The 24,077-nt window shown below is 38.3% G+C and overlaps 1 protein-coding gene across 3 annotated transcripts in view; it reads right to left on the bottom strand.

Moving 5' to 3' along the window:
* Nucleotides 1-24,077, bottom strand: part of Fam172a (family with sequence similarity 172 member A) — a 377,012-nt gene that overhangs the window by 111,032 nt on the left and 241,903 nt on the right. For all 3 annotated transcript variants that reach the window (XM_051182789.1, XM_051182788.1, XM_051182790.1), the window contains 2 exons: nt 15,363-15,479; nt 10,202-10,286 (listed from right to left, as the gene is read on the bottom strand). In XM_051182789.1, coding sequence (XP_051038746.1) covers nt 10,202-10,286; nt 15,363-15,479 — 202 coding nt within the window. The remainder of the gene's footprint in view (nt 1-10,201; nt 10,287-15,362; nt 15,480-24,077) is intronic.

Here is a 24,077-nt window from a genome sequence, read left to right as displayed (position 1 = left end):
GTAAAAACCCTACAGCCCTTATCAGAAGTCTCAGCCAGTTTTAGTTATGTGTAAAGCAGGTGGAGCAGTTAGCTGAGTCGAGCTAGCAAGCAGGCATCAAGGTGGAACCTGATCTATTCCCAGGCACAGGTAAAGTCTAAAGAGTCTTGCTATGACAAGTATGAGCCAGCAAAACTTTTCCAAAGAGTTTGTTCCTGTGCCAGAAGAAAAGCTTCAGGGACACACTGACATCGAGTACAGTCACCATCTTCTCTATTCAAACAATCACTTCCATCTCCAAGCAGGAGATGCACAAACTAAAGGCACACTTTCATTTTATGGCACAGTAAAACGCACTAGAAATGGCAGTTGGTTATGAATGGAAACAGGAATTCAGCACATGGCTTGGGCTCGGAGAAGTAAATGAGAAGCAGGACAGACTCCTGTTTAAGCTGAGTAAACCTAAAGGTGCTTGGGGAATTGCTTTTGGAGAGTTAAAATGAACTGACTTTGGTACTATTACCTCTACAAGTGACTGTCCTTGAAATCTTGTCAAGAAACTTTATGAAAGGAAGCAGGCAGAACAGGGTTCAGAATGAACTCTAATTTAGGTGGCATGAGATATAATAAGGGCCACAGATTTCAGGAGGTAGAAAGAATCTGCCTAAGTCTGTGCTTTAAAACTTCTTTTAACATTTGACTTGATGATGCTTTAGTCAGAGCACATTCCTAATTCTAGCACTTGGAAAGCTGAGGCAGCGGGACTATGAGTGTGTGTGTATATGTGTGTTTTTGCCTACTTATGCCTGTGGAGTTCAGAGATCAAAGTTAATTGTCTTTCTAAACTGCTTGTACTTTAGTTTTTTTGAGACAGGGTCTCTCATCTGGCCTTGAGTTTACCAACAAGGCTAGGCCAACTGGCAAGCAAGCTCCAGGTATCTGCCTGTCCTCATGCCCCCATTACTAGGATTACAGATGTACTGCCATACTCAACTTCTATGTGGATACTGGGGATCTGAACACAGGGCTCTTGCTTGTCTGATACACATTTTACCAACTGAGCTACTTCTCAAGCTTGAGAAACTGAAACCATACAAAACAACTTGATTCAGTTAGGATTATGCTATATGGTTATCCAAACCAGCTGGTGCATGTTTGCTCTGCTTACCTGAACAACATTTTGAATTGTGGTTCAAGACATGTACAGTTGAAGGAGATATTAGCAAAGAATGTGGACAGAGATACTAGTGCAGAATCTCAAAATCTCTTTCAACACCCATTTTCACACATACAAACTTAAGTCACTGATCAAATTATCTCACAAAGTCTATAAATAGAAGTAATTTCCTTTTGGAAAGAATGATATTTTAAGAAATGTGATGAAATAAAAACCAAAAATCATATTCTCTACTTTAACATGTTGATAACCAACTTTGAATATCTTAGGATTTTATGAGTAGAAAATATTTGTACTATGTATAGTGACTAATGTTCACTTGGGAGTTTTATTTTAGTATCAAGGATTATTGATTTTAGATGTTCTGAATCACCCCTAGAAAGTGATGTTGTTTCTCCAAAGAAGCTTATTTTGGGAGTATTTTTTCCAGATTGATCATCCATGAATTGCTATTTGTCTCTCACCAGGCAGTGAAGCAAGATGAGAAAGGGATACTTAAAGAAACAGATATGGGACTGTGAGAAACATAGGCCACAGTCCAAAGAGAAATGAAAGGCATGTGGACTGTGGACGCAGGAAAATCACACAAGATGGGCAGAGAACACAGGGATGTAGGCTAGAGGCGACGAGGTTTTATCGACTGGGAGGACTAAGGATTTCTAGGTAGGGAAGTTAGAAAGCCAGGACCAATTTAACCTTTCTGACAATCATAATTAATTTTAAAGAATACATAAAAATTCATATTATTCAGTTATTTATCCAAAAGAATTCTAAAGATTTTGACACTTCAATCTTTAAAGAGGAGCTTTCAGTAGCAGGAAAGTTGTTACCTTTACTAAATGCCAAATTCTTTGAAATCGTTTTCACAAATTGTTTTAGAACGTTGTAAAACAACAACAATAAATGTGGTGGCTACTTAAAAGTTATTTTTCAAAAGTAAGATTTCTAAAGTGAGACTACTTATGCTCACTGTGATCAAAATCAGAGGTTACCAAAACTGAACTATATAGGTGACAACCATTATTCTCTTCATTGATTCAGCTTCTAGTTATTTCTAATGAATGATTCATTGGAAAGAGAATTCTTGGGGGGTCACTCAGAACACTCATGGCTTACATTCACTATAATTATAATGTAGCAGAAACAATGAACAGAGGGATCAGCTAATGAATCAAAGCCACAAGGCCAGTTCCACAGCAACAACGGCCTGAAAAGTTATGTTAGCTCACAGAGACGTCACTTAACAAATTAGAATATACTCTTTGAATGGAAGGAGGAAAGCTGAATGCTTCAGCCCTGTACACAGTAGAACTGATACAGTGTCACATATGTGAATATGTTTTGAATTTTAAGATGTTTACGAGGCACAGTATAGATTTTCAATTACCTAATTAACTAGAGATGTGTCTAAAAACATAATAGACAACTTAACTTGAGTACACATTTTGCATCATACCTCTTTTCGAAGACAATTACTGTTGACATTTCATGATATCTTTAGAAAGGAAGTGATTATTTACTAACAAAAAAGAGATGAACTCTGGAATGTTATTTCCTCAAGATATATTTCCAGGAATATAGTGAAGTGACTATTTAGCAAATATTCAGTACAACTATTATGATCTATTGGAGTAAAGAAAAATTAGGGTTAGTGTAGTATGTTGTCACCAATTCAATTTACCCCTAGTAATTGCTAACGTTCAATTTTGTGTTCATATATCTTGGCAGTTAGGCACTTTTTTTTTTTTTTTTTTTTTTTTAAATCAATGGTCCACTTCTTCTAAGTTAAAAAAGGCTCATCTCAATGCAGCTCAGTTTTCTATGGGTTTTAGACCACAAGATAGCCATCTACACGTTTTTCTTTTCCTCTTTTTTACATTATATGATTAGCTTCCTATCAGTATTCTGAATGGACTGAAATGCTAGAGAAAAGCCTGTCAGAACCACCATAGGTGGGATAAAGGTCTTGGGGAATATACGCCAACATGCATACCTAGAGAGTACTAGTATCTGCCTCAAGATTATGTAGAAAATGAATAGAGCAGAGAAGGCCCTCTTCCAGGTGCCTGGCACAACATCTACAAGCATGTCGGGGTCCAATCCTTCATGTCAAGTAGCAGGATCTGCTCACCTCTGGGTGCTATCGACTTTGTGACCAGTGCATAGGGTGCTTCAGCAACTGTGGCCAAACTCTTAATAATTTTTTGGCAACCATGATCTATAACTGCCATGAATTTCAGAAAACTGGTAAAGCAGGTACAAGGGGAAAAGATCATATTTCCTAGGACTCAGAAGAAAAGACCACTGAGAGAAAATAGTTGTCATTTCAGAGCTTTAACATCTAGGAAAGGATCTCTGAATAGGAATCACTCCCGTGGCAGCAGGAGGGAGGGCACGACTAAGGAATGCCAGTCACCTATCTGGCCACCCTTCAAACATTCATCTCCTCTCTTTCTGCTTTATATGTTTTCTTACCATTAAATAAAGCTACATACTTTCTGTCTTGCTCATTTTCCATCTTCCTTGTTAAAAAGGCAGTTCTGGGTGGGGCATTTATCTGTTCAGATTCAGCACAGGATGCCCAGCAAAAGAGACAGGGCTTAGTGTGTAGTCTGTACTGGCTGAACGAATACATGAGGACTGTATGAACATGCTGAGAGGGGCCTTGGAGAGGGTTGAAAGCACACCAGCATCTAACCAATTACAGCCTCAGGTAGAATTAAGTATGATAAAGAGTATCCTGTCAGTATTGTGCCAGCAAAAGCCAGCTGTACCAGACTCGTGAGTCAGAAGTTAACAAGGCTTGATGAAATCATCTCTTTCCAAATATTTACAGTTTCCTGCCCTCTTACCCTGAAAATGGTAAGAAAATGCTGCCTCAAACACAGTAAAATGTACTATTTGCTATTCAATTGGCTTGAGCCACACATAACACAAGACAGCATCTCATGTCAGCTTTCCCTTATTTCACGTTTGTTCCAGCCTTTACTGTCTCTAGATTTCTATGTCCTTGGAACATTCTGTCCAACTACCCCTTTCCCTTTTCATGCTTCCTACGTTTCTCTGGGTCTAGTTTCCATGTACTATTTTGTGAACCTCCCAAAATAGGGGAACACAGGGAAACATGAATAACTAAGCTTTTTATAAATAGAAGCAGTGGCAGGGACATATAAGAGAGAATATTTTTTCAAATGGATTTTCACTCCTATAGGACGAAATAATCAACAGTAACTTTAAAACAAGTGAAAAGGTTCAAAATTCAAAAACAATAAGAACGCATTCCATTCCATTAAATTCTAATAATATTTTCTTTCTGAGGAATTAAAACCACTTCTCTCGAGTTTACAGAACTTGTTCACATAGCATTTGTACAAAATAACTGTTTTACAACAAACTAGCAACCATGGACACTATAAAACAAAGACCCTATTGGTCAATCATCTTATTCTCTAAGAAACAGTGGATCCAACTGATTTTAATAGGGTGAGACACTAGAACAAAAAATAGGAACCCACTCATTTGACAGAGAGCTAAGAATTCTCAAATACACACTGTTAAAAAAGTAGCAGTAGATCTCCCCACACCAAACCTAGGTATCACTGAGGAGTGTGGATCCTTTCTGAGGATATTTATTCTTCTGTCTTCCACATCCCCTTTGTCACCACTACAACCTATACCAACAAGCCCAAGCACCCACTTTTCCATAGCTTTGCTGAGGCTGTGGCTTCTTGTTCCTTTCATTAGAAAATTATCATTTAAAAAGTGTGTGTATTTGCATGTCTGTCTTTGTCTGTCTCTGTCTCTCTGTCTATATGTGTGTGTCTCTGTCTGTTTTTGTCCTGTGTGTGTGTGCGTGCGCGCGCATGCATGTGCGTGTCCGTGCGTGTGCCTGTGTGTGTGCTTGCACGAGCCTGCCTCTGCACCTCAGTGGAGATGCCCATGGAGTACACATGCATTGCATCTCCCTGGAACAAGAGTCCCAGGTGTTTGTGAGCTACCCAACACAGGTGCTGGGATCTGAACTAAGGCCCTCTGCTAGAGTAGCATGTGTTCTTTCTTATTTCACATACTTATGAAGTATGCTAAGATGTCTTGACATATGTATACAATAAACATGTTTAAGCCTCTTTTGATCATACCCCCTCCTGTCCTTACTACCTGTCTCACTACCTCTTTATTTTCCTTGTGTGCATTTCCTGAGTACCTTTTGCTAAGTTAATATTGAGGGAAACTTGGACGAAAACAATTTTCTTTTGTTAGGAGGTAGAATGAGAGGTAGAATTAGAGATGCCAGCTGCAACACCAAGCATTTGAAGCCACATGGTGCTGATGGCAGCTCCAAAGAAGAAAGCATCTGATAGTAGAAGGGCCAGGAGCTTTTTCCTTGTTTTAACTCCAAGGGAAAAGACAGCAAAGGGAAGCTTTGTTAACTGCTCTGTTTTCAGCTCCAGAACAGTACCCAGAGCTAAGTATTTAATATTCGAGGAGCAGATGAATGTATACTACTGAATATATATATATATATATATATATATAATTACTATATTAATAATCTTTTTATTGTTGTGAGGAAGACTATTGCTATAACGCCCAGGCTGTTTGGGCTATCCACAAGCTATGTATTCCAGCCTAGTCTTGAGTGTGTGACTGTCGTGTTGCTGCAATTGGTATGATATCTCCTGTTTGTTAACTCCAACCCATAAGAGGATTCCACAGAGTTGTAAGTTCTGCTCTAAGGGAAATAAAAAACTTGTCAGAGAATGGCTGAATCATTTAGATGACGATGCAAACTTAAGTGTGTGTGTGTGTGTGGGGGGGTACCAAACCAGAACATGTTTTTGACGGTCAGCAAAGCCTAACAGGGGAGTATGGACAAGGAGGGAAACAGAGATCAAAACAGACAATATTCAGTGAATTTTTCAATGTGTTTCTAGAAGGAATTGCCCTGCAGGCCCACAGTATCAGAAGGTGAGCCTCATAAGGCTTTACTCTAACCCATCATGGTGTTGCTGCATAGGGTACCATGACCCACCAGAGCTGAAGTTGAAATCTGCAGTATTAACTACCTCTTCCTGTGGAGTGAACCACACCCTAAACAATACTCATTCATAACTTCAGTTTCTGTGGATCAGAAATCTGAACACAGCTTAGTTGAATGAATTTGCAGGGGGTCTCTCACAAAGCAACAATCAACCTTGGGCTGCATTTGACTCACGGTTCAACTTGGGGAGAATCCTCTTTCGAGGTCATTCATGTGGTTGTTGGCAGACCTCAAGTCCTTACTGGCCTCTTTCCAGAGGCACCAGTTCCTTCCCATGCCAGTTGCTCCACAGAACAGCACAGCAGCTGGTTTTCATCAGACTGAGCAGCAATAAACAAGGGGGAGTCTGAGGTCTGCTAGCACTCCAAGGCCTTACCATGTCCCCATTGTACCTCAGCAGCAGGCTTGATAGAATAGTGAACGATCTTTTGAAAATTCAGTTATGATACCTGCTAGGTGACAGCACCTGGTGGAGCTGAAACAGTGTGTCCTCTAAGGCAGTGCTTAACAGACAGGGCCATTTACTTTTGATCTGGGAATGAAGGAATAGAAGTGGGACTCACCTCTCTAACTGATAGCCCTAATGATCTACTAATAAAACAGCGGCTTCCCACTGCTATGACTCCAGGATTTCTGCTCTGAAGTCTTGGTTCTACAAGAAGGAATATTTCATTGATACCACAACAAGGATGCCACGGAAATGAAAATTGAAACCATCATCTTTCTACTTTGATTTTCTGATGCTCTAGAAGCAATGGGGAATGAATGCTACTACTCTCTTATCTGGATGACATGCCCTTATTTCCAAGTGAAAACTGAGCTGCTCCCACACGGTGGGTAAGAAAAACATCACCTGTGTGATGTTTGAAAGAGAATGGCCCCCACAGGCTCATATATCTGAATACTTGATTCCAAGCTGGTGGAACTTTTTGGGAAGGATTAGGAGGTGTGGCACTGGGGGGTAAGCTCTCTCTCTCTCTCTCTCTCTCTCTCTCTCTCTCTCTCTCTCTCCTACTTGAGTATCAAGATGTAAGATCTCAGATGTTCCTGCTACCATGCCTTTGGTCCATCATCATGGGCTCTAACCCTTTGAAACTGTATGCCCCAGGTAAACAATTTTCTTTTAAAATGGTCTTGGTCATGGAGTTATCACAGAAATAGAAAAGTAAGATAACCTCTAGACCGCCTGTTGGTACTTCCCGTAGCTATGCTCAATAGATTATAAGACTCTAACTTGAGCAGGACATCCAGGAACAAAGGGGTGGGTCATTTCACTACGTGAAAAATCTTAACCAGCTGAAATCCAAAGGAGTACTGAATTCATAGTAGAAGGCAGCTATAAATACCAGCTATAACTACATGAACAGTTTCAAAAATGAAGAAACTAGTAGTATTTCTTATTTTGCTATTTATTGATATGTATGTCTGTAGGTGGTTCCCAGGCTGGCTGGAATTCACTGCTCCTACTTGAGGACTAACCAAGTCTGGTCTTGAACTTGTAGTAATGCTCCTACCTAAGTCAAGTATTACAGTTGCAGGTGTAAGCCATCATGCCTGACAAGATCATGCATTAAGGAGGTGCATATGAGTGTAAAACTATAAATTTGACTATGGTTATTATTATGAAGGTACAGAAGGGTGTGTGTGTGTGTGTGTGTGTGTGTGTGCATGCGTGCGTGTTTGTGCATGCTTGGGGTTGGGGGTGAGACAGATTTGTGAGTGGCAGAGTAACAGCTATTCCTTGCAAATATATCTGGACACTTGCCTTTTGGATCATCCTGTGGTGTAAAGCAGTAGCTAGGATAGCTTTTGTTCTTCCTTCCCTTGGGCTTTCCTTCCTCATCTCTGACAACTGGAGCAAGCATGTGATTACTTAAGTCCATGATAAAGGACATAGACTTCTATAGGATGTGGGTACAACACGTCAGCAGAGGCAATACGAAGTGTGATAGGTCCATCTCTTGCTTATAAGTCCTAGCCCACTCTTGTTCTTTTTTACTTTACATCTAACTTCCATAACTAAATGTTCTGGGCATTAAAGTCCCGGAACCAGTGCAAATTATTGTCTTTATAAAGCCTGTTTTAACTAGCTCTAGTCAAATACCAGTAAAAGAAAAAAAAAAATCCTGTCTTCTATAGTGATAAAATAATGGTCTTCATACTCTCTGTATTGCAGACTTCCATATCCAACTGCCCACTATAACTTACTTGTAACTCCCAAATCAACATTTGTGACACTTTTGTAGTCATTTACATACATAAACAGAGTTATAAAACCATCATTCATGTTTCAACAAGACCCTTCTCTGCCTTCTTGCTTCAGTTTTAATACTGTTTAATACTGTTTAATACAGTTTAATACTGTAAACAAGTGAGCTTTTCAGGGACTACTTAGTGCCATATTTTTCACATTTTTGTGTTTTGACTTCACTATTTCAGATGATCCCACTAACACGATGCTGTGGTACTGTCTAATTAATATTCCTTAGTTTGAGAAAATTATGATACACATTATGGAGAAATGTATGTGTAAGCCGTGCAGGCATGAATTACAGTGCTGTTGGGCATGAATATGAATGAAAGAGTCAACAATACATGTGATATGATGTGTGTTTAAATAAAAACACATATAAAACAAGGACTTTGCATTGATTGGCTGATCAAAAAAATGATCAGAGGCTCACAAGGAACTCACTCTGCATTTCCCTAGGAGTACTGAGTCAGTATTTGCTAATTCCGTGATTTCTCAACATAAAGCTACCATGAGCAACCAAAACAGGTTGTATAAAATGCATATACAAATGTATGACAGCATAGGTATTTCACAATAGTTTTATTTCTCTGATTAAATCTTGACTGAGAAACCTAAAATCTAAGCTATAGTAACAGTGAAGGTCAGTGAAGCTTTAATGATGATATTTAGCTATAAACAACATTATATCACCTAGAACTTGAATTAGTCACCAAATGGTTACCTTCACATAATAAACACATTTACTTGGTGACGAGCTGTCACCTATGGCTGAGACATGGAATAGCTTGTATTGCAAATTCCTGCTCATTTTCCAGCATTCATAGCCACAGCCAGACAACTGTTTTTACTAATTTGAACTAGATCCATTCCTCACTCTGTGTTATCTTAAAAATTACTGGAAGCTGCAAAAACCAAAATTAGAAAGCAATGCCAAATGTAATACAAATGTAATAGCACATTCTTTCTTATCTCATTACCTATTTATTTCTTTATAGACAGGGGTTCTCTGTGTAACTTTGAAGCCTGTCCTGGAACTCCCTCTGTGGATCAGGCTGGCCTTGAACTCACAGAGATTCACCTGCTTATGCCTCTGGAGTGCTGCGATTAAAGGCACGCACCAGCTGTAATAGCACTTTCTTTACCTCTTGCTCAGATATAAACTCTTTAAGCAAGACACGAATCTTAACACTTCCCAGATCCATATACTCCTGGGCGTGTTAATGTTTCCCATCCTTGCTTTCAGTTGGCAGAACAGGATAACCTTTATTATTTCTCAATATTTTCAGGGCCACTTTGGCTCTGTTCCTTCCAGTGCTGTTTCTGATGCCACCTTGCACACCTTCCCACATCCAAATCCTACCTTACACTCAAGGTCCACCTAAAATATTTGCATGAAAATAAATTTTCTCCAGATTGTATGATTGCCTGAAATATTATGAGATTGGTACTCAGAGACAAATATCTGTCCGAGATTCTATATGGCTAGTGAGTTGTTGTTTTTTAGACAGTCTCATCTCCCTAAACTCCAAGAGAAACACTCCAAGAAGTGTTTCGTTTCACCCACTCATCTTCCTAAGTCTCTGGATATTTTAAGCTACTTAAACAAGTTTCGATAATGTTTCAGGCATATGTGATATGTTATGAATAATTTGAGATAGATCAATATATTTAATTCATGAAACAGCATCTACATCTCACCAGCATGCTCTTGCACTTTGAAGCACACTCCCCCCTTTCATCAAACACATACCTGCAGATACTCGGGGACAGTCAGGCAGCATGGACTCCACAGATGTGTCCAATGGTTCTGAGCTGGAAACCCAGTTGCAACAGTTCTGCAGTGTAACAGATACAATGTTGATTACAAAGAACTGAAAGAAAAACTACATTTTTAGGTTGAAGAGGTAAATTTGTTCTATAAAATACATCTCTAGAAGTGCATTTATATTCCATTAATTTTAAATGATTTTTCTTACATAAACAGTCACTAACTATTAATGACTGTGGAAAAATTTATCTTTCCTAAGTCAGCAAACAACATGTTGATGCTAAGACACATAACTTGTAAAGTATAATCTAATGTATTTATAAGAAAAGTTAGATGTGATGGAAAATAAGCCTCAAGTCTGGCCCATACTCCCTTCTAATTTTTACTTTGACCCACATCAATGAGGGGTATATCAAAATTACATACAAATACAGCCTGGTGAAGTATAGCCATGTCTGAGGACATAAGACTGCAATAGTAGTGTTCAGCCTTTGAATAATGATGATTTGCAACTTAGATAGATGAAGTAACACTCTATTTCTTTCATTAACTTACGTACATATCTAAATTCGGGTTTAAAAGATGTGATTATATAGTTTTAAAAAATATTCACAACACAGATACACAAACAAAGAATTTCCACAGACAGATTCTATTTAAAAAAAAATCCTCCCATCAATCATGTTGGAGAAATCGGTGACTGCTATTCTGGTAAACAGTATGTATTGTGCGTTTTAGACGCTTGCTGTCTTGGCTGTGCACCATGGAATCCGTTCTCACCGAGGAAGGGTCCTTGACTGGTAGATCAAGTGTCTTATTGTATTTCCTTAATTCATTCTGTCTGGAAGAAGATGTCAGCTGTGTTGCAGTGAGGAGAAAATTTCAAAGGCCCCAGTCCCCACCAATAAAGGCCGAGGAATGGCTTTTGAATAGATTTGTCAAGGCAACCCTACTGTTCTGGGACCAGAGAGAGCAGGGGTAACATAAAGGAAGGGTTTGCTGTATGAGATTACAGACAGAAGCTCACAAAGCATGGCAGATCTTTGTAAGAAACAGTGGATCAATGAAACTATTGAACTGTGTTGGAAAAAAACCCCACGAAAACAAACACATCTAGTAATGTTCTTAAATACTTTCACTCTTTTTATATTTAAAACAGATAAAATATTAGTATTTTTTATGTATGACAAAAGCTTGATGGTTTGAAATGTGTGTGTGTGTGTGTGTGTGTGTATGAACATACACATGTTCTATAATGTGCATTCCTAATCTTAATTAGCAGCTGAATGTAAAATTACACAATGTAAGAGAAGTAGAAATTATAAAAGAAATGGGGTTTTAGAAGATATTTCATACATTTGAAATAAGCAAAATTAATATTACCATTGATAGAATACCACATCAGAGAATTCTAGATAATGCAGAAGATTAGCACACAATTAGCCAGCTTTTATATACAATGTGACACTCGTTTGTAAGAAATAAGTATTCTCCAAAGCAGTGTCAAGATATGTAAATGGATGATTTGTTTTATCATTCATCGCAGCCCCTAATAAATTCAAAAATCATGACTTCTATAGGTACTAAAAATAGGTTCCCAATGATACAGGGAGATAGCTTCAATGAAGAATGACTTTCTCTTTCTCTCCCCTTTTCTTAAACAATTCAGTCTTTTCAATGACAGCAATTAGCACTACCAACAGACAGGCAGCGATTAGGTATATATTTTAATTATTATTCATCTTACTAGTGCCTCCAAATCTGATGAAAGTAGGCTATTACCCAGGTGATATGCCAGTCTTAATACTGATCACCTGCATCTCACGCATGCAGAACTGTGTCTTATACAATTTTCTAGTACTAACAAAAGTGATGGGACATTATAATCTGTAGACAATTTGTCACTTTTCTAACTCACTTTGACTATTAAAAGCTGAACCAAGTGAACTTTTTGACCATAAAAAAAAAAAACAAAACAAACAAACAAGATAGATCACCTTTAGCTCACATACTGAAAGAGAAATACAGGCTACCATTTTATGATCCTGAAATTTTAATTCCATCTCAGCAAATACTGAAAATTTTTTATCTCTCCTGCAAAGTCAGGGAAAAGTAAAATGTCAAATGTCTTATGCAACCAACAAGTACCTGCATAGGATTGGAAAGCATAGAAACCAAGCTAGAAGAGAGTGTGTGTGTGTGAGTGCGCGCACGCGTGCCATGTGTGTAGGTTTCCATAGAGGCCAGAAGAAAGCACCAGGTCTTCTAGATGGAGCTGGAAGTATATCTAGCTGTGAGCAGCTTTTAATGGCTGAGCCATGTGGTGATATATTATTCATGATTTATTAAAGCTTGCCTGATGATTCAGAAAACAAAGCCAGCCTCAAGCTATAGAGATCTGGTAGTGGTGCACACCTTTAATCCCAGGACACCAGATAAAGAGGTAGATAGATTTCTGTTAGTTCAAGGCCACATTGACTACACAAAATTGATTCAGTCCTAAAAGAAACAGCTCACACAAAAGTGATCTGGGATCACACACCTTTAATCCCAGCATTAGAGAAGTTTTTGAGACAGGAGAAGGGTCTCAGAGCTGTCATTCAGTCTGAGAATTAGTCCATAGCTACACGGAGGAGAGCATAGCAGTCTGAGTGAATCTGAGGAGCAGTGAAATTGGGAGCAGTCTAAGGATCACTCCTTTGGTCTGAGCTGAGATAGAGGTAAGTGCCAGTAGCTGGCTGCTTTGCTTTCTGTTCTTCAGGCAAGCTTTAGTAAATCATAAATAGTGTATCACCACAGAGCCATCTCTCCACACCAATAACAGAGGTGCAGGTGGAGAGAGTCAATACAGAAAGAGTTGAGTGCATGTGTGACTATGATCAAAATACACTGTGTGAGACTTTCCAATAATGAAAACATTAGTAAAAAGACTGTAAAATAATAGCTAACTCTGTGCAAGGTATTAGACAATCTTCCTTTACTAGCCGAGTCTCTGTTTTTACTCCTGTTTTTACACTTGCATGCATTGTAAATAATGATAGCCTTAAAGGTTAATCTTTAATATGGAGTTTTTATGACTTAGACATCACTGTGTATCATTGACCAGGTCCTTGTGGTGTTTTGAAATGAAATGGCCACTCAAAGGCAGTAGCACTATTTAGAAGTGTGGTTTTGTTGGGGTAAGTGTGTCACTGTGGGGATGGGCTTTGGGGTCTCCTATGCTCAAGCTACTCCCAGTGAGACAGACAACTTCCTGTTGATGTAGGACTCTCAGCTCCTTCACCAGAACCATGTCCGCCTGCATGCTGCCATGAGTCCTTGCCATGATGACAATGGACTAAACCTCTGAAACTGTAAGACCCCAAATTAAATATTTTTTTTTTTAATTTATGAGTTGCTGTGGTCATGCTGTCTCTTCACAGCAACAAAAACCCTACGACAGGCCTACACTGAGATTTGAAGGGTGTCAAGGAGGGTGCAGGATCATTATGTAGGACTGTACTTCCAGACTGGTCACAGACTTTCAGGTGAGGGTCATGCCACACTCTCAGCATCAACAGAACCTCACAGGAGAAATGTCCATAAGGGCTCATTTCAGACACTTTTGACTCCTCCTCTTGGCTTTAGCATCCACACTTCGACTTTCATCTGAGAAAGGTTTCAGTTTCAGGGATTGCTAAAGAAGTCCTCTTTGACCCTTCTTTAAGAGAAAATGGCATTTTAAAATTACATAATATACAAATCTAACTTGTAGTCTGTTGTTTGCTAAATTGATAGACTTGAAATATTTAAGAGCTTTATAGTAATAATGCTTAATATAAATCACTATTACATTAATTTGTTGCTTACGAAATAAACAAAACCATGACTTTATTCAGTCTTTACTATAACAGGAATGATTAAGCAATTGCCAGCACGGTTTACTTCCAAATTTAAGCCAGTATTTGGCAAAATAATGAAGCTAATCAACACGATAACACAGCTAGAAGTCTTTATTAGGAGGAAGGACATTTTCCAAATAGTTTAACCTTTTTGTTTAAAGGTTTATGAGAGAGACTGTGTCTGTGTGTATAGATGCATGCTTCTGTTTCTGTGTCTGTATGTGCATATGTTGGTGTGTGCATGCATACATATGTGTGTGTATGAGTGTGTCTGTATATGTGTCTACATGCATGCATGTGTATATGTATATGTACATGCATGCATGAGTGTGTATGTGTGTCTATGTGCATGCATATGTCAGAGTGTATGTCTGTATATATCTATCCGTGCATGTGTTTGGGTGCGTGCATGCATGTGTGCATGTATATATCTGCATGTATGTGTGTGCTTGCATTCATATATATGTGTGTGCGTGTATATGTGATCATTGGTCACTTAGATTGACTTTCATAAAGGACTTCGAATGGAAAAGAATGAACTGGCATAAGTACAATAGCTGAGAAATTACTGATGTAAATGATCATTACTGACATATTATCATGAGGCTAATGTCAACGTTTTATGACAAGGTAAATACAATAGCAAGGTAAATATAAATAGAAAGGAATTTTCAGTGGGATGTCTGTAATGAGATCAATAGACTGAATAACAAATGAAGATTTTGAAAAAGACACATGTCATGTTTTGTAGATTCTTGTTAGTGTTCAGATGCACCAGGGACATGCAATAAGCAGCTTTTCTAGGTGGAGGAGGGTCAGCATCTCCAATAGTCTTCAGTTTGCTTTTAACTGCTTCTACCCTATTGGCAGGATTGAACCAATCAATTTCCAGGAGGAAAGGACAAGACAGAATGTACACAAAACTTCTTTCTGGCAACTAAGTAGCTGCAATACTAAATAGCCATAAAAATTAAGTAGTAGGGAATATGAAGCATGACATCAAGCCTTTCTTCAGCCAATATTCTAATGTATACTGTATACATACATACCATTCCATTCAGTGGTGGGCAGAAAGGATGCTTTTAAAAAGTTTTGTTCTTCTCGAAGTACTCTTTTATTATTTTGCCTGCATCTAGACTTTTTATTCTGTCTCAGTACCCTCTCTCTAGAGAATTCAGGTGGAGGCAATGTAAGTTTGTGGGGACTCCAGACACAAAGGCTTATCTCCATTCTTCTCAGCACTGAACAAAACCAGGTCTCACCTCTCTCATCCATTCTCGGATGGTTTTGCCAGCTTCTTGATGCCACACATTGTGCACGGAGTCTGTCAATGCCACAGCAGTCACCTTACTTTTTACATCTGCTTCTCGTTGAATCATCTGTTTTAAAAAAGAAGAATAAACATAGCTCTATTTTTTCTCCATGATACAGCCTGCTTAGTCATAGACAACACTATATTAAAAATGAAAAAAAAAAAAAAAGACATGCATCCTTGGCTCAAAGTTACTCTTTTCTATTTGAATACATATCCCATTCTTGTCCACGGATATGAAAAGGCCAACATTTTCTTTCAAAAAGCTAATACCACTTAAGTCTTGGAACGACACAGCTCTATTATTTTCCATGTGGCTTGACAATTCAAGGATTAAAGGGATCACAGGGAATCCCTGAGGGTTTCTTTTATAAATGTCTTCCATCACTTCCTATTTCAGGGAAGTCAGCACCTGGGGCTCACTTTTAGCTCTTCAGGACTTTCCTCTACTAATTTTCAGGCGGTGAAGAAAGGTGTTTTGCTTTAGTTCTCTAATTTGAGTGACTGCTTTTTACCATGGCCCTGCAATTCCGTGGTGATTTCAATTACCCCCCCAACAAAACCCCCACAAACTATTCTCCTATTCTCTTTCAGTCTGTTGATCCGATGTTGCGTTCTGATATGCTTTTTTTTTTTTTTTTAAATGTTGACAAACTATTGCATTTTAACTTCTCCCACACAAGGTTATATTTAGGAAATTTAGTATCTTCTGAAAAGAAGGCCTTTATTGGGATTGAAGATTACTTCACCAGTGGCCAGCCAGATAAGAAAAGAGAAAAGTAAAAATTGTATATCAAATGAAGCAAAGGCTATATCAACCTTTGATATAGATGTGGCATATCAAAATTTAAGAAAACGTAACAAAAATCAAAGCTCATGTTCCGTCACAATGTGGTACTTTCCATCAGTGACCCTACACTGAAGAAGAAGGGCCGTTTTTGTTTCTCCACCATTTGCTGTTAGTTCCTATGAACTGTCCATCAAAAACACAATAGTGTACTCAACAAAAGGGAGAACTGTGCACGGTAAAGAAATCTCCTGCAGGGAACACTGTAAGACACAAGCCCAGACAGACAAGGCTCTCCCATATTCTGAGCTAAGCAGGTCAAAATCAATTTCCCTTCTCAGATTAAATTCTGCATTTTCATACCTATTAATAAAAACTACCTAAAAGCAGCTAACTCACTGCTGATGTTCCCTCAGAAGCATTTTTTTGCACCTAAAACTCTTGTACTTTGGTGTGCTTATATTTTCTATAGCAAGGAGACACTAAAATTAATATTGATATGCAAAATAATAGTCTTGCAGAAAATACCCCCTGCATTAGCATTGTCTTAAAGGCTTAGCTCATATAACAATCCAGTTAAATAATTCAGTATTAGTTGTGCTAGCATCTTTACATTATGTTTTTACTGCATCACTATTGGCATGAGAAGATAAAACAATGCATCAACATCAGGTCATTAAAAAAAATCACAACAACGAATCCATCTAAGGAAGAATTTTTGCGTCCTTCCTCTCATTTCCTAAACATGAAAACATAGATAGCTAAAGCAATTGATAAGGCTACAATTTAAGGACACCATTTGCTGATTTGCAAAACAAGCTAGTTTCAAATTTAAATATAAATAAATAAATAAATACATTTTCACTTGGGTTTTATTGTGGTTGTTGTTATGACATGCAGATTTACTTAAGGAATTATCTCAAGACACTAAATCTTGATAGCCACTTGAGAAATGAAATAAAATTAAGTAACGAACAGGCTAAGGACTTAGTGCAAATACTACATGTCTGGGGATTAACAGTATAAAAACAGGAAGGGTGCAGTTATTAGATGATTGAAGAGAAAACATCCACCAAGCAGACACTTTACATACTTGATACGCTATGTGCAACTTTACATCACATTCTAGTTCAAAATGATATAGCCATACAGTCCTATAAAAATTTGCAGTTTAAAAAATAAATTTGATATTTATTTTTAGAAACATGGAATGGCCAAATTCATGAGGATCTTAAAGAGATATTTACATATGAACCTCATGTCAAAGAATCACAAATATTTGATTTTTTTTATTTTTATTTATTTATTTATTTATTTATTTTTGATACAGGGATTCTCTTTGTAACAGCCCTGGCTATCTTGTAACTCACTCTGGAGATCAGGATGGGTTCAAACAGAGATCTACCTGCCTCTGCCTACCAAATTCTGGGATACTAGGTGTGTAACATCACCACCATCTGACTATTGGTTACTTAGATGGGGGCAAATCCGTGAAACTTTTTAATTTTCAGTCATTCACTTCTATTTCAACATGGCTGCAGCCAAATCCAGCAGTGGTGAGACTCCCTGTGACTACAATGGAAAAAAGAAAGCATCTTCAACAAATTGTGCTGGAATAACTGGATACTGGTGTGAAGATGACTGCAGATAGATCCATATCTGTCACCATGCAAAAAACTTAAGCCCAAGTGGATCAAAGACCTCAACATAAACCCAGCCTCACTGAACCACTTAAAGAGAAAGTAGGAGGTACCCTTGAATGAATTGGTACAGAAGACCATTTCCTGAACATAACAACAGTAGCACAGACACTGAGATTGACAATTAAAAATGGGACCTCCTGAAACTGAGAAGCTTCTGTGTGGCAAAGGTCATAGTCAACAATACAAAATGGCAGCCCAAAGAATGGGAAAAGATCTTTACCAACCCCACATATGACGGAAGGCTGATTTCCAAAATATTAAAAGGACTCAAGAAGCTAATTACCAAAAACCATATAATACAATTAAAAAGTGGGGTACAGAACTACATAGAGAATTCTCAATGGAGGAAACTAGAATGGATGAAAGACACTTAAGAAACTGCTCAACATCCTTAGCCATCAGAGAAATGCAAATCAAAACAACTCTGAGATACCATCTTACTCCTGTCAGAATGGCTAAAATCAAAAACACTAAAGGCAGTTTATGCTGGAGAGGATGTAGAGAAAGGGGCACACTCCTCCACAGCTGGTGGGAGTGCCAACTCATACAGCCACTTTGGAAATCAGTATGGCGGTTCCTCAGGAAAATGGGACTACCTCAAGATCCAGTAATTCTACTTAGGCATATACCTAAAGGATGCACATTCATACAATAAGGACATCTGTTTAACTATGTTCATAGCAGCATTATTTGTAATAGCAAGAACCTGGAAGCAACCTAGATGCCCCTCAACAGAAGAATGGATGGAGAAAATGTGGTACATTTACACAATGGAGTACTTACTAAGTAATCCCCTTGGACAATCACACTTAAGATTCAGTTAACATGTATAACCAGTCTTTCAGAAAGAAATAATGCTATCTCATTTCAGTTTGTATCAACTTCACACAATAGAAGTAATAAAGATTTCAGTATCCCATATAGTTAACATCCTAAAGTTCCATGGCTTAATAAGTTATATACGACCATGTTCTTACACAGCTCCAGAGAATAACCTAACAGGGTATGAAATAAGCAAAGAAATGACAGATACATGCACAGTGAGAAGCTGAGCCATGAGGGCAGGCTTAGCTAATCTTGGCACGGGCAGTCTCTGTGGGGTCACACAGTCTTCAGGCCATAAATATCTGGGGAGAGAAAGCTACAGTGGAATTATCTGCACACACCATCAACATTTCCCCTGCCCCTCTATGCTTCATGCAGGGAGCGGGCTTTGCTGACTTCTAATGGGTCTGAGGAACATGTCAACAATCCACACCCTCTCAGGAGTTCATACACTCAGGACTTCCTCTATTCCCTTCAATGAATGGTAAGTCACAATTAATATTTGCATGTGTATAATATTAATAAAACCATTCAACACATTTTAAAGAAAATAACATATTCACTAGTATGGATTATTAACTTATTTCCTATTTTAGCCATAAATAATACTTAAATTTACAATAAGTGATGAAGAAACAACCTGAGACCTGTTAAGAAAATGGTCACACCTGAACCCAAGCTGCTGCAGAGGGCCATTCCTGGGTTTGTGGCCCAGCTACAGCTGAGGTCTGTGTGGATGTCTGTGGCCTGTGTCACCTCAGGAGTTCCTAGGAATTATGCAAGATGAAATCAGAGGGCCATGTTGAGCTGGCCACACCCTTTGCTGGCCCTGGGGAAGTTGGCCTTACCTCTCACTGGGCACTGCAACAAAAGAGCTGTCCCCTGCACTGAGGAGATATGGCCCCATCCCTTACTACAGGCCCCAGTGAACTGACCCTGAGGCCAGGGTGAACTGACTCTCATGCCTTGTATGTAGGGGAACTGACTCCACCAACTTACTAAAGGTGGGTGGTCCCAGGGGCCCAAACTGACCAGCTTGGCTACCATCCATGTCCACAGCCATGCCTTGGGTTGACCAACCCTAGCATTTACCTCCAACTATGATCTGCTAGAGCTGGTGAAGGGTCTAGTCCTATAAAACAATACCTGCAAGATCTCCAAAACTCACGGCAGCCACAGGATATCCCATAGGAGTTCCAGTAAAGACCCAGTGATGACGGTGTACCAGAAAGCAGAGGCCTTGAACCAGACCAGCGACTCATTGCAATAGACATTTGGTAGTAAAATTCATGGGACAAAGAAGTGTGCTATATGACACACTGAAGCCTCCATTGCCAGCAGGATGAATGAAGAGCTGTTGGAGAGGCAGGAGAAGCAAAGAGAGTTTTCTGTTGTGGTTTTTGTTTTGTTTTGGTTATGGTTTCGCTTGCTTGTTTTTTGTTTTTGTTTTCACTTACTTTGATTTGCTTCCTTATGTGGGGAGGCCTGGCAGGAATGATGGGAGGACATGGGGGGACTGGGTAAATGCAATTGGGGCACATTATGTGAAACTCCCAAAGAGTCAATAAAGAAGCTATAAAAAATTTAAAAATTAAAAAAAAAAAAGGTCACAGGTCAAGAAAATTGTGGCCTGTTTGAAGATGTACACACTGATATATATATATATATATATATATGTGTGTGTGTGTGTGTGTGTGTGTGTGTGTGTGTATACACATATATATGTGTATATAATATCATATATGTCATTAAAAATACCTGATTAACTCTTCAATAGCACTTGAGTTAAAAAATAATTAAAAAGATAAGTCCAAATCAGTAAGGAATGCTAAAAAACTAATAAGAACAAATAAAAACATGCCAAGCTAGGAACCAGTTATGATCAAAATTACAAAATCAAGAGTGCTTAAAAATTCATTTACTGTTCTGAACTAAAAAGTGCATAGGTTAAAAGGAAATTTTTTTTATTTATTTTATATAACAAAGTCCATTTAAATGAAAACAAACATTTATAGACAATATTTGGGAATTTTGGGCATTGTTCTTTCCAAACTACTAAAAGGAAATTATTTTTATAAATTAAATTGATGTTAGTATATAAGTTATTTTATCCTATCACTTGATTTCCCTCTTATTAATTCTACACAGTGGTCTCCTCATATTTGTTTCAGTTTAGGTTCAATGTGAATTAATCTGCGTTTACTTTCACTGCTTTGAATGTTTCTGGTCTAACAAAAATTTAATCAACTCAATCCCAAGTATTTTCAACAGGTCAAAAAAATGTGTCATGTGTATTTGGGTTCATATTATTCATATTTTGGATGGGGCTGAAATGCAATGGAGAAATCATTTATTCTGTGTTTTTTTCCAAGGTTAGTGTTGAAGTCTTAAGCAACTACGGTCAAATTGATGGCTTGTGGAGGTCATGTGACAAGATGAGGAGTAATGGACCCTGGGCCACCAGTGGGAATCTTTCTCTTCCTACAAAGGTCTGGCCCTTCTGCAAGGCTATTGTCTTCTTCCAGGAATCATATTATTGGCCTTTTTAAAAAAATCTTTTTTGACACCTATTTTACTTCACCATGTTTTCCTCAAAGCCCTCATTGATATATCTGATACTTTTTTCCATAAATCCCTGGCCAAATCTAGATGCTTCATGCCATTTTAAAGATTTAGTCTCCCCTAGTATGTATAAGTATGGACTTCCCTCCAGGCTTAATTCTTCTGGAACTTCACAATGAGCTGTCAACATTATGACATGGTCGCTGTGTCCATGGAATCGCTGAAGCTGTGGTTATTCACAAGCCTGGACACAGCAACATCTCATCATGGATAGTGGAGAGGTCCTCCCTGAGCAGTTCCTAGTTGCTGGAGAAGAGGGTGTCATTTTCTTCAGTAGTGTAGCTACTGATAAGCTCCAGAGAATAATCTCCTTCCATGCTGGTACATGTGACTTTAATGAAACTTAACATGTCACCCACATAGGAAGCACAAAAGTAGGAGGGGACTTGTTGGGAAGAACAGTTTCAGCAGCAGAAGAAGAGAAATTAGAGAAGGAACAATGGTTGAAAACTACTTAAATTCATTATATGCATGTATGAAACTGTCAAAGAATCACAGAAATGGAAAATTTAATGTAATTTAAATTAAATTAAGGGAAAGACACGTATTGATTTCATTTGAAGCAGGAATAAGCTGATGTCTTAAGGACATCCTGCTTTGAAGCCTTTAGCATATCTTTCAGTCTGCTCTCAGATTTTGGGAATTAAATAACCCTAAAGAGTACTTCAACTCTAAAGGAGGGGGTTCTGAACTGGGATGGCACCACTCTAATATGAAAGAAGTCATGACTTTACTTCCTGCATTTCTGCCATTCAGGATATTTACTTGTCCTCATGTTTAAAAGCCAGAAGACCTCCTGAAAAAGGCCATTATGGGTTGGGTGTAGGGGTATGTGCATACATGTGCAGGGGCATAGCTACATTTTTATAGAGACTGTTTTAAACATGAAGGAAATAGGTTAAAAGTCTTCCATCAGAAAATGCATGCCTTATTATTCCATTATGACATGTGTTACACATATGTACTGAAAGTCACAGCATGTGAATGTCTTGTACAGGAAACAGTATTCTGAAAGGAAATCAAATTATGCCTGTTCCTTCAGATTGGGATCTGACAGGACTGCAGTTCATATACCCAACGATCATGACTACTGTGTAAGCATGGATCCATCACAGATGAGCTTTGGGGTAGCTTTTAAAGACACGTGTGTATATAGATTAGATCCCTCTAGAAATCCACTGCGTAGAATTTCAGATTAAGTAGTTTCCAAAGTTTGAAGAGTAGTAAAAGCTAATACCATTCACCCTATCATTGTAACTCTAGGCAGTATTTTGTTTTTTGCTTTTTTTTATATATATAGCTGATATATGGTTTGATTAGTGTCAATATTTTACACAATCCTCTCCTATCACTAACACTCTTCCTGGAGAGTCTTGAACAAATAGCATTCCACACTGTGCACCAAGGTGCCAAACAGCTGGCACTAGATTTGGCAATTTTTTTTCTGTTACATCAGTGACAGAGACAGTCTCTCTCTTCCTTCTTTTGGTTAAGCCTAACCCAGTGACATACAACTCACAACACAAATATGTTTGCTCTGACAGTCACATTTCTATTCTGTCCTCCAGGGCACTGGCTGTTCTGGTGATGACAATAAGATACACAAACTCCAGTAGATGAAATGTGAAGACAGAACTGTCCAGCAGGAAATTCACACAAGAATCACATTTAGCTCTCACAGTTCACACTTCAAATATGCTTTTCCTATTTTTATGAAAGAACAAATTATCACATAAGAAGTTGTTTGTAATTTAAATGTAAGGACTTTAGAGTCAGATTCCCCAGGACCAGATACTTACTTCAGCCAATTCCAGGAAAGATATCTTAAATAAATTATTTTGACTTTTCTTCTGTGCCTCAACTTTATCATGAGAGTATCAATGTAGATGAGAAATGTACTTCAACTACAGGAACATTTTCACTATTAAACAAGGAAAAAGCAGCAGTAGACAGAACATACAGCACACAATAGGCAAATATACAGAACAAACTATCCTATGTATACATCCCATTTTCTAAAAACGCTCAGTCCAGAAATGCATTTAATGGCAAACATTACTTTCCAAAAAAATCCTTCCATGAGTGAAAACTCTATGTAGGGCTGCTTTTATCCTTGATATCTGTGGGCAATACTTCTATGAGGGCATAGATCAGTGACAGAAGCATGAGAATTATTATGTCTGCTTCAAATGGTGCAATCAGAGCATAGGGCAGTCACAGCCTCATACCCTCCCTGGAGGTGAGGACAGAACTGTTGGGCAGCATTGTGGCAAATCTACTTTCCTAACACCCGTAAGCCCATTCACCATGACTGGAGATGGCAAGGAAGCCTGGCAACACAAGTAGCACAGCTAAGCTAGGGGGCGGGGGAAGAGTCCCTTTATTCTTTTGATACAGAAGCAGTTTATCGACATTGTTTTTTCCTCAGAGATAAGCCCTAAGATATGTCCAGAGGAAGGCAGCATACTGTTAGAGTTAAAAACAGGCAGCAAGTAAAATAACTGTGAAATCTTGAAGTTTGATAATTTTTTTTTATTTATTGTTGAGATCATAAAAACCCTCAACTGAGAATAACAGTAGTATTCAACTCCCAAGTAAATGGGGGACAAGGCATCTTATGACAGATATAATGATGCCAGTTGTTAATGACCTCTCACAATCATTGCCACACTTTTAATGCACACTTCCTTTGAGATATGCTATCAATGTACTCTTCAGTGACCAAAAA

This window comes from Phodopus roborovskii, unplaced genomic scaffold (genome assembly GCF_943737965.1).
Source record: "Phodopus roborovskii unplaced genomic scaffold, PHOROB, whole genome shotgun sequence".
Taxonomy (NCBI): Eukaryota; Metazoa; Chordata; class Mammalia; order Rodentia; family Cricetidae; genus Phodopus; species Phodopus roborovskii.
Note: the sequence above shows the minus strand (reverse complement) of the source record. Positions and strands in the feature narration are given on the sequence as shown.